General features: G+C 38.0%; 1 protein-coding gene across 1 annotated transcript in view; it reads right to left on the reverse strand.

Moving 5' to 3' along the window:
- The window catches only part of PKHD1L1 (PKHD1 like 1), a 187,918-nt gene that overhangs the window by 89,808 nt on the left and 82,433 nt on the right, over positions 1 to 15,677 (reverse strand). The window contains exons 34-41 of the mRNA XM_049772942.1: positions 15,529 to 15,633; positions 14,288 to 14,476; positions 12,953 to 13,123; positions 11,082 to 11,308; positions 8,844 to 9,828; positions 6,739 to 6,987; positions 4,886 to 5,035; positions 2,639 to 2,813 (exon numbers count right to left, since the gene is read on the reverse strand). Of these exons, the coding sequence (XP_049628899.1) occupies positions 2,639 to 2,813; positions 4,886 to 5,035; positions 6,739 to 6,987; positions 8,844 to 9,828; positions 11,082 to 11,308; positions 12,953 to 13,123; positions 14,288 to 14,476; positions 15,529 to 15,633 (2,251 nt within the window). The remainder of the gene's footprint in view (positions 1 to 2,638; positions 2,814 to 4,885; positions 5,036 to 6,738; positions 6,988 to 8,843; positions 9,829 to 11,081; positions 11,309 to 12,952; positions 13,124 to 14,287; positions 14,477 to 15,528; positions 15,634 to 15,677) is intronic.

Here is a 15,677-nt window from a genome sequence, read left to right on the forward strand (position 1 = left end):
ACATGTAATTATTGGAATCAAATAATGAATACATTTTAGACAAGAGAATCTAATCAGTTACAATATAATGAACCAACACAGAAAGAGTTCTTTTTTCTGTTTTTGGGTCACACCCGGCAGCGCTCAGGAGTTACTCCTGCTCTATGCTCAGAAATTGCCCCCGGCAGGCTCAGGGAACCAAATGGGATGCCGGGATTTGAACCACCGTTCTTCTGCATGCAAGGCAAACGCCTTGCCTCCATGCTATCTCTCCAGCCCTTGCCTCCATGCTATCTTTTCTAGCTAGGAAGAGATGTTTTAGTACCCTAATACAGAAAATGCTGGTAGGAGAGGATATGTTAGGGACCGCTTAACATGAAAGTATGCAAGAATGTGTATATTCCTAGGATTTGGGACAAGTTATTATTAAAATGTTCTCATCTCAACCTCTTTGTCATAAAATAGATTGAAGATATTTATAAAGGAAAGTCAGAAAGTTTCAATGGTGTAGAAAGGAAAGGTCTTCTGAGTTCTTGGCATATATTTTATGACTATATTTAAGCTCTGCCTAGGTGTGAAAGAAAGCCACTGTATTCACAGTAGCCAGAATCTGGAAACCACCCAAGTACTTGAGAACAAATGAAAAGGTAAAAATACCTATGGAGCTTCTACATCATAGACTACTATGTAGCCATTAGATAAAATGAAGTCATAAAATTTGCTTTTACATGGACAAAGATAGAGAATATTAAGTTGAGTGAAATGAGTCCAAGCGAAAGAGACCGATAAAGAATGTGGGCTCTATATCTTTTAAACAATAGTATGAGAATAATTACATAGACGATATAAATGAAGGCCAGTAGGACTGGTGCATGGTAGGAAGTTTGCCACAAAAAAATGGGGGGAGTATAAGTTAGGACAGAGAAGAGACCACTATAACAATGATAGTTGTAAATGATCACTCTGAACAAGAGCTGGTTGCTGAAAGGAGGTAAAGTGATATCCCTTCAGTAAAAGTATTTCAAACCAGTGCCTTAAAAGTAAAAAAGGAGTGGAAAAATGAGAGAGAAAAAAAAGTGTCATAGATGCAAGATAGGGGAGGGGAAAGAAAGTAGGTACATTGGTGGTTGGAAATATACACTGGTGAAGGATGGATGTTGGAATATTGTATGATTGAACTACAACCATTGACATTGTAACTATGGATATCATGGAGAGAGAGACATGAAAAGAAAGAAAGAAAGAAAGAAAGAAAGAAAGAAAGAAAGAAAGAAAGAAAGAAAGAAAGAAAGAAAGAAAGAAAGAAAGAAAGAAAGAAAGAAAGAAAGAAAGAAGAAAGGAAAGAAAGAAAGAAAGAAAGAAAGAAAGAAAGAAAGAAAGAAAGAAAGAAAGAAAGAAAGAAAGAAAGGAAAGAGAGAAAGAAAGAAAGGAAAGAGAGAAAGAAAGAAAGAAAGAAAGAAGAAAGAAAGAAAGAAGAAAGAAAGAAGAAAGAAAGAAAGAAAGAAAGAAAGAAGAAAGAAAGAAGAAGGAAGAAAAGGGAGAATGAAAAGAATGAATGAACAAATAAAAAGGAAAAGGAGGAAGGAAGGTAGGAAAAAAAAGGAAGAAAGAAAGGAAGGGGCCAGTGAGGTGGCACTAGAGGTAAGGTGTCTGTCTGCCTTGCAAGTGCAAGCCAAGGAAGGACCGCGGTTCAATCCCCCGGCATCCCATATGGTCCCCCAAGCCAGGGGCAATTTCTGAGTGCTTAGCCAGGAGTAACCCCTGAGCATCAAATGAATGTGGCCCAAAAAACCAAAATAATAATAATAATAATAATAATAATAATAATAATAATAATAACCCCCCCAAAAGAAAGGAATAAAGGAAGGAAGGAAAGAAAGAAAGAAAGAAAGAAAGAAAGAAAGAAAGAAAGAAAGAAAGAAAGAAAGAAAGAAAGAAAGAAGAAAGAAAGAAAGAAAGAAAGAAAGAAAGAAAGAAAGAAAGAAAGAAAGAAAGAAAGAAAGAAAGAAAGAAAGAAAGAAAGAAGAAAGAAAGAAAGAAGAAAGAAAGAAAGATGAAAGGAAGGAACCAAGGAAGGAAGAAAGAAAGAAAGAAAAAGAAGAAAGAAAGAAAGAAAGAAAGAAAGAAAGAAGAAAGAAAGAAAGAAAGAAAGAAAGAAAGAAAGAAAGAAAGATGAAAGGAAGGAAGAAAGGAAGGAAGGAAGGAAGAAAGAAAGGAAGGAAGAAAGAAAGAAAGAAAGAAAGAAAGAAAGAAAGAAAGAAAGAAAGAAAGAAAGAAAGAAAGAAAGAAAGAAAGAAAGAAAGAAAGAAAGATGAAAGGAAGGAAGAAAGGAAGGAAGGAAGAAAGAAAGAAAGAAAGAAAAAAAGAAAGAAAGAAGAAAGAAAGAAAGAAAGAAAGAAAGAAGAAAGAAGAAAGAAAGAGAAAGAAAGAAGAAAGAAAGAAAGAAAGAAAGAAAGAAAGAAAGAAAGAAAGAAAGAAAGAAAGAAAGAAAGAAAGAAAGGAGGAAGGAAAGAAAAGAAGGAATGAAGGAAGGATGGAAGGGCTGGAAGATGGAAGGGAAGGAGGATTAAAGGAAAAAAAAAGAAATGAAGGAAAAAAAGAAACAGGTATAAGATTGAGCTTGGAAATCAGCACTGAGGTGTGCATAAGAAAGCAGTACCTGAACCCTGCTCCTGTCACTGTCAGCTTTGTTCCTCCGGCTGTGGTGCCTCTTGTGGGAGTGATTACGGTGATGAGTGGTGTCAGGGACATGGAGTACATAAACAGGACAGGAGACTGTGACCGATCCTTCCCATTGGCCACTGTCACTTCACAGGCTTGTTCAGGTCCCTTACCTAGAAGAGGATCCAAGTGAGCAGGATATAATGATGTACACACACACACACACACACACACACACACACACACACACACACACACACACACACACACACACACTGTTGATAATATCTTCCCTTTGCAAGCATAGACAGTCTTGATAACAAATGTGTGGTATTTAAATAGGCAAAAATGGAACAGTTTCATTCATGCACATTATCAACAAAGAACAAAATCTAACATTCTCCCTTAGAGTCTTTTCAGTAGAAAATTCTACAAACCTGCCTATTTGGTATAATAACTTTAAAGGGCCCAATATCACAGACTAGAGCAGGGAGGAAGGAGGAAGTGCTAAGAGCAGGTAGGCTGACAGCAGCAAGTTGTGGCAGCTAAAAGCAAAGTAAGAGAGAGAGAGAAAAAGAGAGAAATCCCATAGGAAAGCATGTGGGGAAAAAGAGTAACAAGAGACACTAATGTTCAGACAAAATACTTTAAAAACGTTTAAAAGTGTTTTTGCTAAATCTTTTGTTTTGTTTTGTTTTGGGGGTGCACTCAGTAGTGCTGGGTAGTAGTAGTGGTTACTGCAAGCTCTGCGCTCAGAAATCTTTCTTGGAAGGCTCAGGGGACCATATGGATGCCAGGGATGGAGCAGGGTCAGTCCCAGGTTGGCTACATGCAAGGCAAATGTCCTACCACTGTGCTATCACTCTGGCACGTTTTTGTTTTGTTTTGTTTTTAAATCTTGATGGCTTAGTTTTGCTACCTCACAAAGGATACAACCCCCAGTGTCAAAATTTTAAAAACAAAACAACCCCCCCCCAAAAAAAAACCCTTAGCCATAAAAATCTTATAGAGAAATCAGAGGAGAAAAAGTCATATTTAGAAAAGCTTCATAAAATTGTTTCTTGTACACTTGACTTGGGGCCCTACCCAGTGATGTTCAAGGGTTACTCCTGGCTCTGCACTCAGGAATTACTCCTAGAAGTACAGAGGGAAGATATGGGGTAACCTAGATCAAATATGGGTGATGGTGTGCAAAACATCCTACCTGTTGTACTATTTCTCTAGCGCCAAAACTTTGTAAAGTTTTGCCTATCTTTAAAAATTGTTTATTTCTACAACATATTTATCTGAAATCTTTCCTTTGTTCTTGTCAAACTTTTGTTTTAGGTTTTTTGTTTGTTTGTTTGTTTTTAGGCCACACCCTGCAGCACTCAGGGGTTACTCCTGGCTTTGTGCTCATCCTGAGGGCTGGACCTATGTCGAAGTGATAGGGCCTTTCATGTGACTGACCCAGGATGAACTGCAGTTTGATTCCCCAGTGTCCCATATGGTCCTCCAAGTCAGGAGTAATTTCTGGGGCCAGAGAGATAGCATGGAGGTTAAGGCGTTTGCCTTGCATACAGAAGGATGGTGGTTCAAATCCCTGCTTCCCATGTGGTCCCGCGAGCCTACCAGGGGTAATTTCTGAGCATAGAGCCAGGAGCAACCCCTGAGCACTGCCGGCTTTGACCCAAAAACAAAAAACAATAAACAAAATTAAAAAAAAAAGTGACATCAGGGACCCTCTACCTACACTACACTAAAAATGAATAAAAAAAATGAAAAATAACATCATTTTCTACCCAAGTTATATATACATATATATATAACTTTATAAAGCCTGATAGTAATCATATAATGTAGGTGATGATAACTATTCTTATTTTACAGATGAGGAACAGAGGTACCAAATTGCATAAGGTACCCAAAGACACCTCAATTGAAGTCACATCACTGCAATCCAAGTTGTACAGCAAATCTAAGGCATTTGAGAAGAACTAGTAACAGTTGACATCAGTCATGCCCCATCAACTCAGGGGACTCTGTTTACATGACACACTGAAAATGCAGTTTAATCTAATGCACATATGAGGAATCCTGAAAGACAGAAACCAAGAAAACAGTTTTGAGGCAATAGCTTCAAGACAGGACAGTTTTAGGGGATTTCAAAGAGCAAGAAAACTTGAAAAAGAAAGGCAGATTCTATCTTCATAAAATTAAGATTTTCATATTTCAGTCACTATCATTCCTTGGTTCTGAAGCTTACCACTTTGAGATGGGATTCGACACAGCAATGTTTCGCCGTCAGATTTAAGCCTGTCCACTGCGCACACCGAGTCACATACGAATATAACAGAACGTTGGGGATTAAACCCACTGCCTGTCACAGTTAGGGTTTGGCCGCCTCCAAAGCTTCCTAGGTCAAGGCACATAAAAACAATAGAGGGGGACACAGCTAATTAAAAAAAAATCTTGTTCTACATGCATATGCCATTTTATTTATTTTCGGGACTCTCAGGCAGTGCTCAGGAGGTGCCCTCTGGGGATTCTCAGTCAGCTGAGTCAGCTGGGTACATGGTTCAATGTAGGGCCAGAGAATCTACTACAATATGGCCAGGCATTACTGGGCACATGGTTTCCAAGCAAAGAGATTATCCTGGCCATCTTCTGGAAGTGCTGGGGACGGTCTCTAAAACAAGTGCCTTAAACGCCAGCCTATATCTCTGGTCCCTATCATTTCACTTTTTTCACCTATAATGGAGGGAGTGGAGAGGCAGTACAGCAGAGATTTATGCCTTGAAAATGGCTGACCAAGCTTGAATCTCAGGCACCATTTAGCCCTTATTCTAGCCAAGGGTGATCCCTGAGTGCGGAGTTATAAATAAATCCTGAGCATCACTGGGAGTGTCCCCCAAATCAAAAGGACTAAATCTGAAGGTACATTCAATGAAAAGATCCTGATAACAAAAACTTTATTAAGAAGATTCACAAAACTTTTAAGACTAGTTAAGACACACACAAAAGGGGCCGGAGAGATAGCATGGAGATAGGGCATTTGCCTTGCATGCAGAAGGATGGTGGTTTGAATCCCGGCAACCCATATGGTCTCCCGAGCCTGCCAGGAGAGATTTCTGAATGTAGAGCCAAGAGTGACCCCTGAGAGCTGCCGGGTGTGACCCCCCCCCCAAAAAAAAAGCAAAAAAAAAAGACACATAAAACAAGCATTGAACATTTAATTAAGGATAGTGCGGTGCTTATACTTTCTCAAGATTAAAATAGTTTTGAAATAAAAAACACATATCATTATAGACCAGTGTTATCTTAACATGATAACACAGTTTTTCCACATATAACCTGGCTGTTGAGATGAAATTTTAAATAAAGTGAGATAACACAAAGAAAAGCCCAGACATTAAATACATTATTTTAAAAGAGTTATTTGAATAGTTAAGACACACACACATTAAACAAGCACTGCACATTTAAGGATCATGCAGTGCTTATATTTTCTCAAGGTTAAAATAGTTTTTTAAATAGAAAATACGTGTGTATGCACAGACGAGTGTTAACATGATAACACAAGTTTTCCACATAAAGTCTGGATATTGAGGTGAAATTTTTTTGGGCCACACCCGGCAGTGCTCAGGGGTTACTCCTGGCTGTCTGCTCAGAAATAGCTCCTGGCAGGCACAGGGGACCATATGGGACACCGGGATTGGAACCAACCACCTTTGGTCCTGGATTGGCTGCTTGCAAGGCAAACGCGGCTGTGCTATCTCTCCGGGCCCTGAGGTGAAATTTTTAATAAATGAAGATAACACAAAGAGAAACACAGACATTAAATCCATTATAGTAAATAATGTATACTCTTGCATGTTTTTTCTATTTGACATATAAATAAAATGGTGGGAAGCCATTCCCATAATACTCAGGGGTCAAAGGACCATATCTGCCAGTGTATGGGGGTCTCTATGTGACAGGTACATGTTTCTGAACCACATTTCAGATTTCCAAACTATATTTAATATGTTATAGAAATTACAAATTTTGGCATGTTTTAAATAAGTATTTTCCAAAACAATATAAAATAGTTTTAGGTTACTAATCATTCATTACTACCTTGGCTCGGATGAATATTTTGAATAGTGAGTGGATATTCGTATGCCACTGTCGACACAGCAGAGCCTTTTGTCTTATGATACAGGAGAACAGGAAAAGTGCCGCCAGGATGATATCCAACGATACACTGCAACACACTATCATTGACCATGGTTACATTACACTGAACGTTATTTATCAGTACTGCAATGTCCAAGGCATCTACACCAAAATTAGATCCAGTGATCTGAATTTCAGTTCCTGGTGGACCTGTAAAAACAAAGCAAACAGTATAAATACAAGTAAACTCTAACATACACGCATTGAAAGACAGGCGTTTTAATTCCAAAATCAAAATAATATTCGCATTTAAAAAACTAATACAGGGGGGTCGGAGAAATTGCATGGAGGTAGGGTGTTTGTCTTTCATGCAGAAGGACGGTGGTTCGAATCCCGGCATCTCATTTAAAAAGGAAAAAAATAACTAATACAGGTATTCACTTGTCCTATATGTATTTGAGTTGTAACATACCGCATTTTTCGCTTTATAAGACGAACCTGACTATAAAATGCACATTGTATTTAGATGCTCTCCTCCCCTGCACTCAGGTTTGTTTCAGTCAGCATTCACTCCATAAGACACATCTTTTTTGAGAAAAAATGAGTCTTATGATAAGAAAAATATGGTATGTTACAATCTATGGTATATTCAATGTGCTGTTTATCTCAACATAGTCTTTCTCTAGCTCTTGTTTTTGTTTGTTTGTTTTTTTGTTTTTGGGTCACACCCGGCAGCGTTCAGGGGGCCACTCCTGGCTCCACGCTCAGAAATCGCCCCTGGCAGGCACGGGGGAACCATATGGGATGCAAGGATTCCAACCACCTACTTCCAAATGCAAGGCAAACACCTTACTGCTGTGCCATCTCTCCGGCCCCAGCTCTTTGTTTGTTTTTTGGTTTTTTGGTCCACACCTGGTGACGCTCAGGGGTTACTCCTGCCTATGCACTCAGAAATTGCTCCTGGCTTGGAGGATCATATGAAACTCCAGGGGATTGAACTGCGGTCCGTCCTAGGTTAGCGCTTGCAAGGCAGACGCCTTACCTCTAGCGCCACCGCTCTGGCCCCTCTCTAGCTCTTCGATACTCTCTGCTGAGCTCTATTTTAGACTTAAGAGAGAAGAGAGAAGATCTAGGGTTAAGATTTAGAAAGAATTACAGAAGATGGAATTGGTTGGTATATATTATAGTAAGTGACTATTATTCATTTTTGGTTCTTTCCTGATGTTAATTTTGAGAGTAAAACTAATTTTATCAATTCAAATGTTTTAATATAAGCCTGATATATTGTCATGTATAAGTAATTAAGTATAAAGTACATGAAGACATGAAAGTTGAATTAATTTAAGGTGATGGATACATGGACACAGAGTAAAGATTTTTTTGTTTGTTTTGTTTTTTGTTATTTTGATTTTGGGGGATTTGGGGCACATTTAACAGTTTAAAGATGACTAAAAATGATATTCTTAATGGCAAATTACTAAGAAGATACCACAATTCATTGTCAGCTTAGTAAAAACAAGTTATGCTAAATAATTAAGTAATACTATTTCATAATATTTTCCATATGATTGCCAATTTCCTGCTTAGAAAGAAGTCTGTTGTCTTAATAAGTTAATGATAAACTTTAAGTTTAATTTCCACAAATTTTAACTAGGTAGAAATAGGTATTATGAAAAATTATCAATCTTAGTAAGAAATTTTACTAAATCTCAATCTTACACATAGATTTTAATTGGATTTCTTGTGCCAAATCATCATTTATGACATAAATGATCAATCCTAGTCTGCAGAATAGTCCTCAAATAAATATTCATGTATTCCTCATTGAAATTTGTATCATATTAATATGAATTTTTGTTTCAAAATCAAAGTTGAAAAGAAGATAGCAAAAAAATAAAGCTGAGAATTTCACAAATTTTCCTTAAAAGTCATTAAAAAGAAATTGAATTCAATGTTAATAGAGGTAAGGATGTTTATCTAAAAACACATCTTAGTTGTCATCTGAAAACATTACCCTACACTATATTCATGAGTACCAAGTTAATAAAAAGTAGGTATTGGAGTACCTTTACTGGGGACAATTGCTCTGAGAATGGGAGTTTCCTCCATGGCATAGGTAAATGACAATGGTGAATAAGCAACTGCATTCACAGTGATCTCCACACTGACGTTTCCAGCTGTTCCAGCTGGACTGCGGCAGTAGATTTCACTAGAGTTGATAGCAAGAATTTGGCAAGGGTCATTCCCAACAGTCACCGTGGTTTTTCCTGGGAAGAAACCATTTCCTGTGATGGCCAAAATAGTCCCCCCACCAAGGCTTCCAGAAGCAGGTGTGACAGATGCCAAGGCAGGGCTGCTGATGGTCAAGTTTCCCAGGGCCAACCCTTTAGGGCTCACCACAACACGCACAGCATGAAACCCAGCTGGGAGCGGAGTCACGAACACAGTGATGTTGTTGTCATTGACCGACACTGCTCTGAACAGTTGGTCTCCAATGGCAACAGTGATGTCTTCCAAATTAGTGCCAAAGCCTTCTCCTTCAATAAGAACATTTTCGGAGCCCATAATAGAGTTTGGGGAGATTCTTGTGATGAGAGCAGTGATGCTTTCTAAATATGAAAAGCTGCAGTTGCCTTGACACTCAGCGGGCACTCCATGTACTAGAAGAGTCACTTTCACCAGTTGCTGGGGAGCAGGAGATGTCTCACATTCAATGGTTGTATAATTCACAGAGAGAACTTTACAGGGAAAATGACCCAGAAAGACTTCCACATTCTCAGAGGAAACGGAGAATCCAGAGCCTCTGATGGTCACTTTGGTCATACCTGTAGTGGACCCTGAATCTGGCAACAACATGTCAATGCTTGGCAAAAGAACGAATCGCCTATCGAATTCGTGGGATGCTGTGCTGATAGCAGTGCCTAAGTTGTAAACAGTGACAGAGACCATTTCTCTGACGCCAACATCCATTGAATTTTGAGGATCAATATGACACATAATGGAATTGTCTTGACTTTCTTCCACAACACAAGGGTGACCACCAATTGTAACCTGAAAGCAAAAAGAATATGAATACAAGTCAGTGTTGCAAGTCAGCCCCTGAAGAGGTTGACTGATGGAGGGATGGAGGATGAGACCTTTCTCTTCCAGCTCGGAGCACCGGTCTGCCACCCTGTCTAGCCTACGGTTCTGAGATGAAACGGTGGGTAAACAGCTCGCAGACAGTCAGGCTCGTGGAAATATTAGCTTTATTCGGTGGACAAGACTGAAGTCCAAAGACTCAGCTTCAGTTCCAGCCAAAAAGCCCTGGCCTTCCACAGACTCTTGTTTTTATTCACCAGAATCAGGTATCACCCAATGGTAGGATCAGATACCAACCAATGGTGGAAGCAGAATCAGGTACTACCCTAGGGTGGGGGCATAATGCCAGGTTACACCCTAGGGTAGGGCACAATCACCAATCAGTTTAGGGTGAGTAACATAGTAATCCCCTAAAATATTTACATACACAACAGTCAAAGCATTACTCTGGCAATAAATAAGTTAAAAATAAACCATGAGCCCAAGGATAAGGCTCAGGAATATAGTGCCTGCCCTTCAAGCACGAGGCTGGAAATTGAAGCTTCACCCAAACCCTCATACTAAATCACTTTGGAGGACCCTGCCATTAGCTATCTATGGTAACACAACCAAAGTTTGTGTGGTCCCTAGTCATTGTGACAACAAGAAATGGAAAAGAAAAATAATCAAACACAAAAACTTTATTCATAAAATTAAAGACTTATAGACACACTTTTAATAATAGTGAAAAATCTGCATAAAGCAATGAATAGATAAATGATAATAGTGAAAACACCTTCATGAAGCAATGAATAGGTAAATGAAATATACCACACCACAGAATATTATTCAGCCACAAAAAGGGAAGAACTGAGAGATGAACTAAATTTAACCTTGAAAACATGCTTAATGAATAAATTTAGTCATAGAAGACCAACATTGCATGATTAAATTTATAATAAATGTTTAAAATAAGCAATCCACAGTAAGAGAAAGTTCACGGGAACATCCAAGGCTTAGAGATTTAGGTTATAGTTTGTGGGATTCCTTTGGGGGTGATGAAAATGTTCTAAAATCGACATCAGGGACAGATTCACAACTCTGTGAGTAGACAAGTGCAGGCTTTAAAACAGAAAATTATATGGTGCGTGAACAACATTGTAATTAAGTACTCGAAAATTAAATCATGAAGTCATGGGCAAAATTTTTTTGTCTTACAAATAAAGGGACCTTCATCTTCTTACCTTATTGGCACAAGTGAGATTACTGAAACCACGGCCAGAAATTGTTATCAATTCATTAACAGTTCCAACAGTTGGACTAATGTGGCTGATTGATGGTGAAGAACAACTTGAGAGCTCAAAGACAAATCTGTCTGAAATTTCAACCCTGGCATTGTTCGATCCACAGAAGGATTCCATTGGTAGGCAGTTTTCTACAGAGCTTTTCAAGTGTAAATCCATAGGTTTTCCTTTAGGTAATACAAACAAAGAACTATCTTCAATCATGAATAATATGAATGTTTTGCCACACCCAGTGGTACTGAGGAGTTACTCCTGGCTCTGTGCTCAGAAATCGCTCCTGGTGTGGTGGACCATATGGGATGCCAGGTATTGCACTCGCATCTGTCCTGGATAAGCCATGTTCAAGGCAAGAACCCTATTGCTGTACTACCACTCCAGCCCTAAATAATATGTATTTTTTAAAAAAAACTCTTTTCAGACAATTCATTTTGATGAGGGTAGTTGATATTGTGGTTAAACTTCAGGAAGAGTGAGTTGGCCACAGCCCATGATGTTCAAGGGCTAGTCATGGTTCTGTGTTCAGGAGTGACCCCTGGTGGTGATTAAAAAATCATATGAGATGCTGGGGATTTGAACCCGGATCAGTGCAATGCAAGGCAAGTGCCTTCATCCCTTACTCTTTCTGGCTCATACATTTTAAATTAAATAACAGAGTGGCTCAAGAAATTAAAAGGACTGGACCAAGATACATTAAAGAGATAAAATTAGGGCCCGGAGAGATAGCACAGCAGTGTTTGCCTTGCAAGCAGCTGATCCAGGACCAAAGGTGGTTGGTTCGAATCCCGGTGTCCCACATGGTCCCCCGTGCCTGCCAGGAGCTATTTCTGAGCAGACAGCCAGGAGTAACCCCTGAGCACCGCCGGGTGTGGCCCAAAAAATAAAAAAAAAAAAAGAGATAAAATTAATATAAATTAATTACATAATTTTACAATTAATATAAAATAATTCCCCAACTAAAAAGATATTTGTGTTCATGGTACTTAAATAAATATATTAATTAAAAAATAAAGATCCTTTGGAGTAGGCAGTAGGTATTCAATTAATTCTTGCTGAAAAAAATTCTCAAAATAACAGGCTTAGAGATAATAGTCACTAGTAGTAAAAAGAATAAATGCAAGGCAAACTGTTGATACAAATATTTCTAAAAGAATGTGAAAATAAAACAAAGCTCCCTTTTGGGAGTTGGCAGATAGAAAATTGTAAAAATTAATAATAATAAATAAAAATAATTACTTTGGAAGCCTCCTAAGCAGTACTAAGTGAGTCTGGGGGGTGATTTTCAGTCAACGAAACCAGCAGTTCATTGTGAGAGCATGAGGTTATGGCATTGTTTAGGCCTTACAATTTGGATCAGCCTCCAAGTGGCTTAGGGACCTTCAGTGCTACACCCACACATTTTTGTGGAACCCTGTGCCGTAGCAGTCAAACTGATGTGAACCAACTGCAAAGCTTGAGCTTGAGCCCTATATGATATCCATAACCCCCAACATATTATTTATTTTCCTAAGGTCAGATCTCATGGGAAAACAAAAACAACAACATCCTCTCACATTTCAATATCTTTTCAGACATACACAGTATCTGGGAATTTTCATATTACATCACAGCTTTGGAAAAACTAGCATGATACCAGTAAGATGATCCTTACTTCATAGGATAGATTCCAGCCTCAGTGCAGTCTACTCCTATTCAGAGTCAGACAAACGGTAGATATGAGACAGAAGGAGTTAGAGACCAGATTCTGCTGGCTACTCCCGGAAGGTAACCTTGGGTCCCCTGACTGACAGGGCTTCCATCTTGATCTTTCTTACCCTGAGCATAAGTGGCTTCAGTAGTACCCACAAACAGGCGCAAGGCAATGTGTCTGGTTTCAACCGGTAGAACCATAATGACTCCTTGGAGAGACACGGAGTGCATCCCATCCACATACCCACTGCTGTAATAATAGGTCCCGGGTGAAGTAAACTGGTAAGAAAATGAGCCTGCCACAAAATAAAATTGCACATAATAAACACGAGCAATTAATACAGCTTTGTAAAGAAGTTCAAAATGATCACACACGGAAAGGCACACACAGATGACATATTTACTACTTTTCCATGAATGTGCTATTGAGTAAGGATACAACTAACTGCTTACAAGAACGATCTTTTACAATGAATTTATATACCAGGAAGACAATGCCTGTTATTGGGGTTATTTTTTTTTAATTTAAACCAAAAATCATAGATCAATTGTACATAAGACAATAATATTCAAGCTACTAGTTTTCAAAAACTTTGGTCATATACTAGTTTTTATTTAGAAAATCATGTAAAGTGAGATATAATTGATCAGATTTTAAAGAAAATTTCAGCATGGCAATAAAATAAATAATATATGCTAAGGAGTAAACACTTCAAATTATTAGGTACACAGAATAGACTAGACTAGACTAGACTACACTAGAATAGAATGAATGGAATAGAATGGAATAGGCCATCTATAAAGGAATACTTTACACTGAATTGTCCTAGAAGAAATACTTTTTTGAAGTAGTTCTATCAACAGAATTGTATTACTTACTAAAAGAATTGTATTATTTTAAAACCACTTTAATGTTTCTTTGTAGTTTGCATTAATATACACCTTCTATTGGGTAACCAATTCAAAGTAAATACATATTTTTTGGTTTGTTTTGGGCCATATCTGGATGTGCTCAGGACTTAAGTCTAGTTTTATTTTCAGGGACTCCTATTGGTGAGCTAAGGGAAGCAGTTGGGGTACTGGGGATTGAAAGTAGGTCAGCCTCATACAAGGCAACTGTCTTAATCCCTGTTCTATTCTCCTGCCTGAAAACAGCTATTTTTTTCAATAGGACTCATCTTCCATGTATAAAGTACTGTACTGACATTCTTATATACTATTTAATAAATTTTCAATTTTTTTACTTTAATAAAATGTCAATAATACACTAATAAAATATCAATAATGAAAATTAAAATGCAATTCTTTAATTTTAATTAAAAATTTTATAAAAACAACCATTTTATGCACTGCTTATGCTAATGTTGCAAAGGTGTTTTAAAACTAAACAAAATATTTTTTCTTATGTCTAAAATAAAAAAAAAGCATAATGCAAAAAAGTTAACAACATAGAATCATACCTGATGTAGATGTTTCTCTTCCATTCGTAAACCCTTTACCGTCATAAACCACACTCCCAGGACTGGAGACGGAGAAAACTCTGTATCCTATTCCCCTAAGATATGGGGGTGCTTCCCACTGCCATGTTACTGTATCTCCCACAGAGATGTTAAGCACTGCAGGTGACCAGGCATAACCTAATCCAAGGACTGGGAGCAAAAATCGAGCCAGATTTTAAATGAAGAAGGAAAAGTTAGAAGAATTCTTAGTCATTACCTGTGGAAATACTATTTTCTATACACCCACTACTTAAAAATAAACCTCTGAATGTACACTATTAAAACACTGTGTGAACGATTTAAGAGCATAACCAAGATAAGCAGAAATCATGGAAAATAGGATAATGAGAAGACAAAGGAAGAAAATAATAATAAATCTGATGATCAAGAAACAAAGTAAAAATTAAAGCAAATCAAAAAATCTTTCAGGAATCGTAAGGAATATAGTAGGAATGATCATATGTTTCTAAAACCTAAAATTATCTTGGGTGCAGAAGCATTAAACATTCACATAGCGGAGCCAGAGAGGTAGATGGAGGTAGTGCGTTTGCCTTGCATGCAGGAGGATGGTGGTTTGATTGCGGCATCCCATATGGTCCCCTAAGCCTGCCAGGAGTGAGTTCTGAGCATAGAGCCAGGAGTAACCCAGAGTGCTGCTGGGCATAACCCTCCCCCCCTCAAGAAAAAATTTTATATAGCTTAAATTGGAATATTTATTTAGAAATCCATCATCCATTTCAAACACAGTAGGTTTGATAGGTTTTGTATGGCAGGAAAATCAAGTGGCAAGATCTCAACTTGAGAAAAAAAATATTTTTTTGGCTTTGGGGGCACACCAGCGATGCTCAGTGGTTACTCCTGGCTTAAGCTCAGAAATCACTCCTGGCAGGTTCAATATGAGATGCCAGGAATCAAACCTGAATCTGTCCCAGGCCGGCTGCAGGCAAGGCGAACACCCCACCCTTATGCTATCACTCTGATCCTGAACTTGAGAAATTTTACAGTCTAATCTCTCTATCCAGACCGAACCTGACCCATTCTCCAGTAGGAATACATTACAACAATTATCAACAGATTATTGACAAATTTATAAAAAGAATATCAATACTTTTTCTCAGTAATTTCTAGTGTTAAATAAAGAACCAAATCAAATCCAGAGTTTAGTACTTCCATTATTTGCAACAGATAAAAATTAGTGTTACCTGGATCTTGCCCATTGTTGGTTATTCTAAATATACTCCCTGTTGAATGAAGAATGCACTTAATGACATTTTCAGATGATGATGTCACACTGCAAGGGAAAGGTCCTAGAAGAAAAAGGTGAAAACATCAAAATTTTTCCTTAAAAACA

Source organism: Suncus etruscus, chromosome 5, assembly GCF_024139225.1.
Source record: "Suncus etruscus isolate mSunEtr1 chromosome 5, mSunEtr1.pri.cur, whole genome shotgun sequence".
Lineage (NCBI taxonomy): Eukaryota > Metazoa > Chordata > Mammalia > Eulipotyphla > Soricidae > Suncus > Suncus etruscus.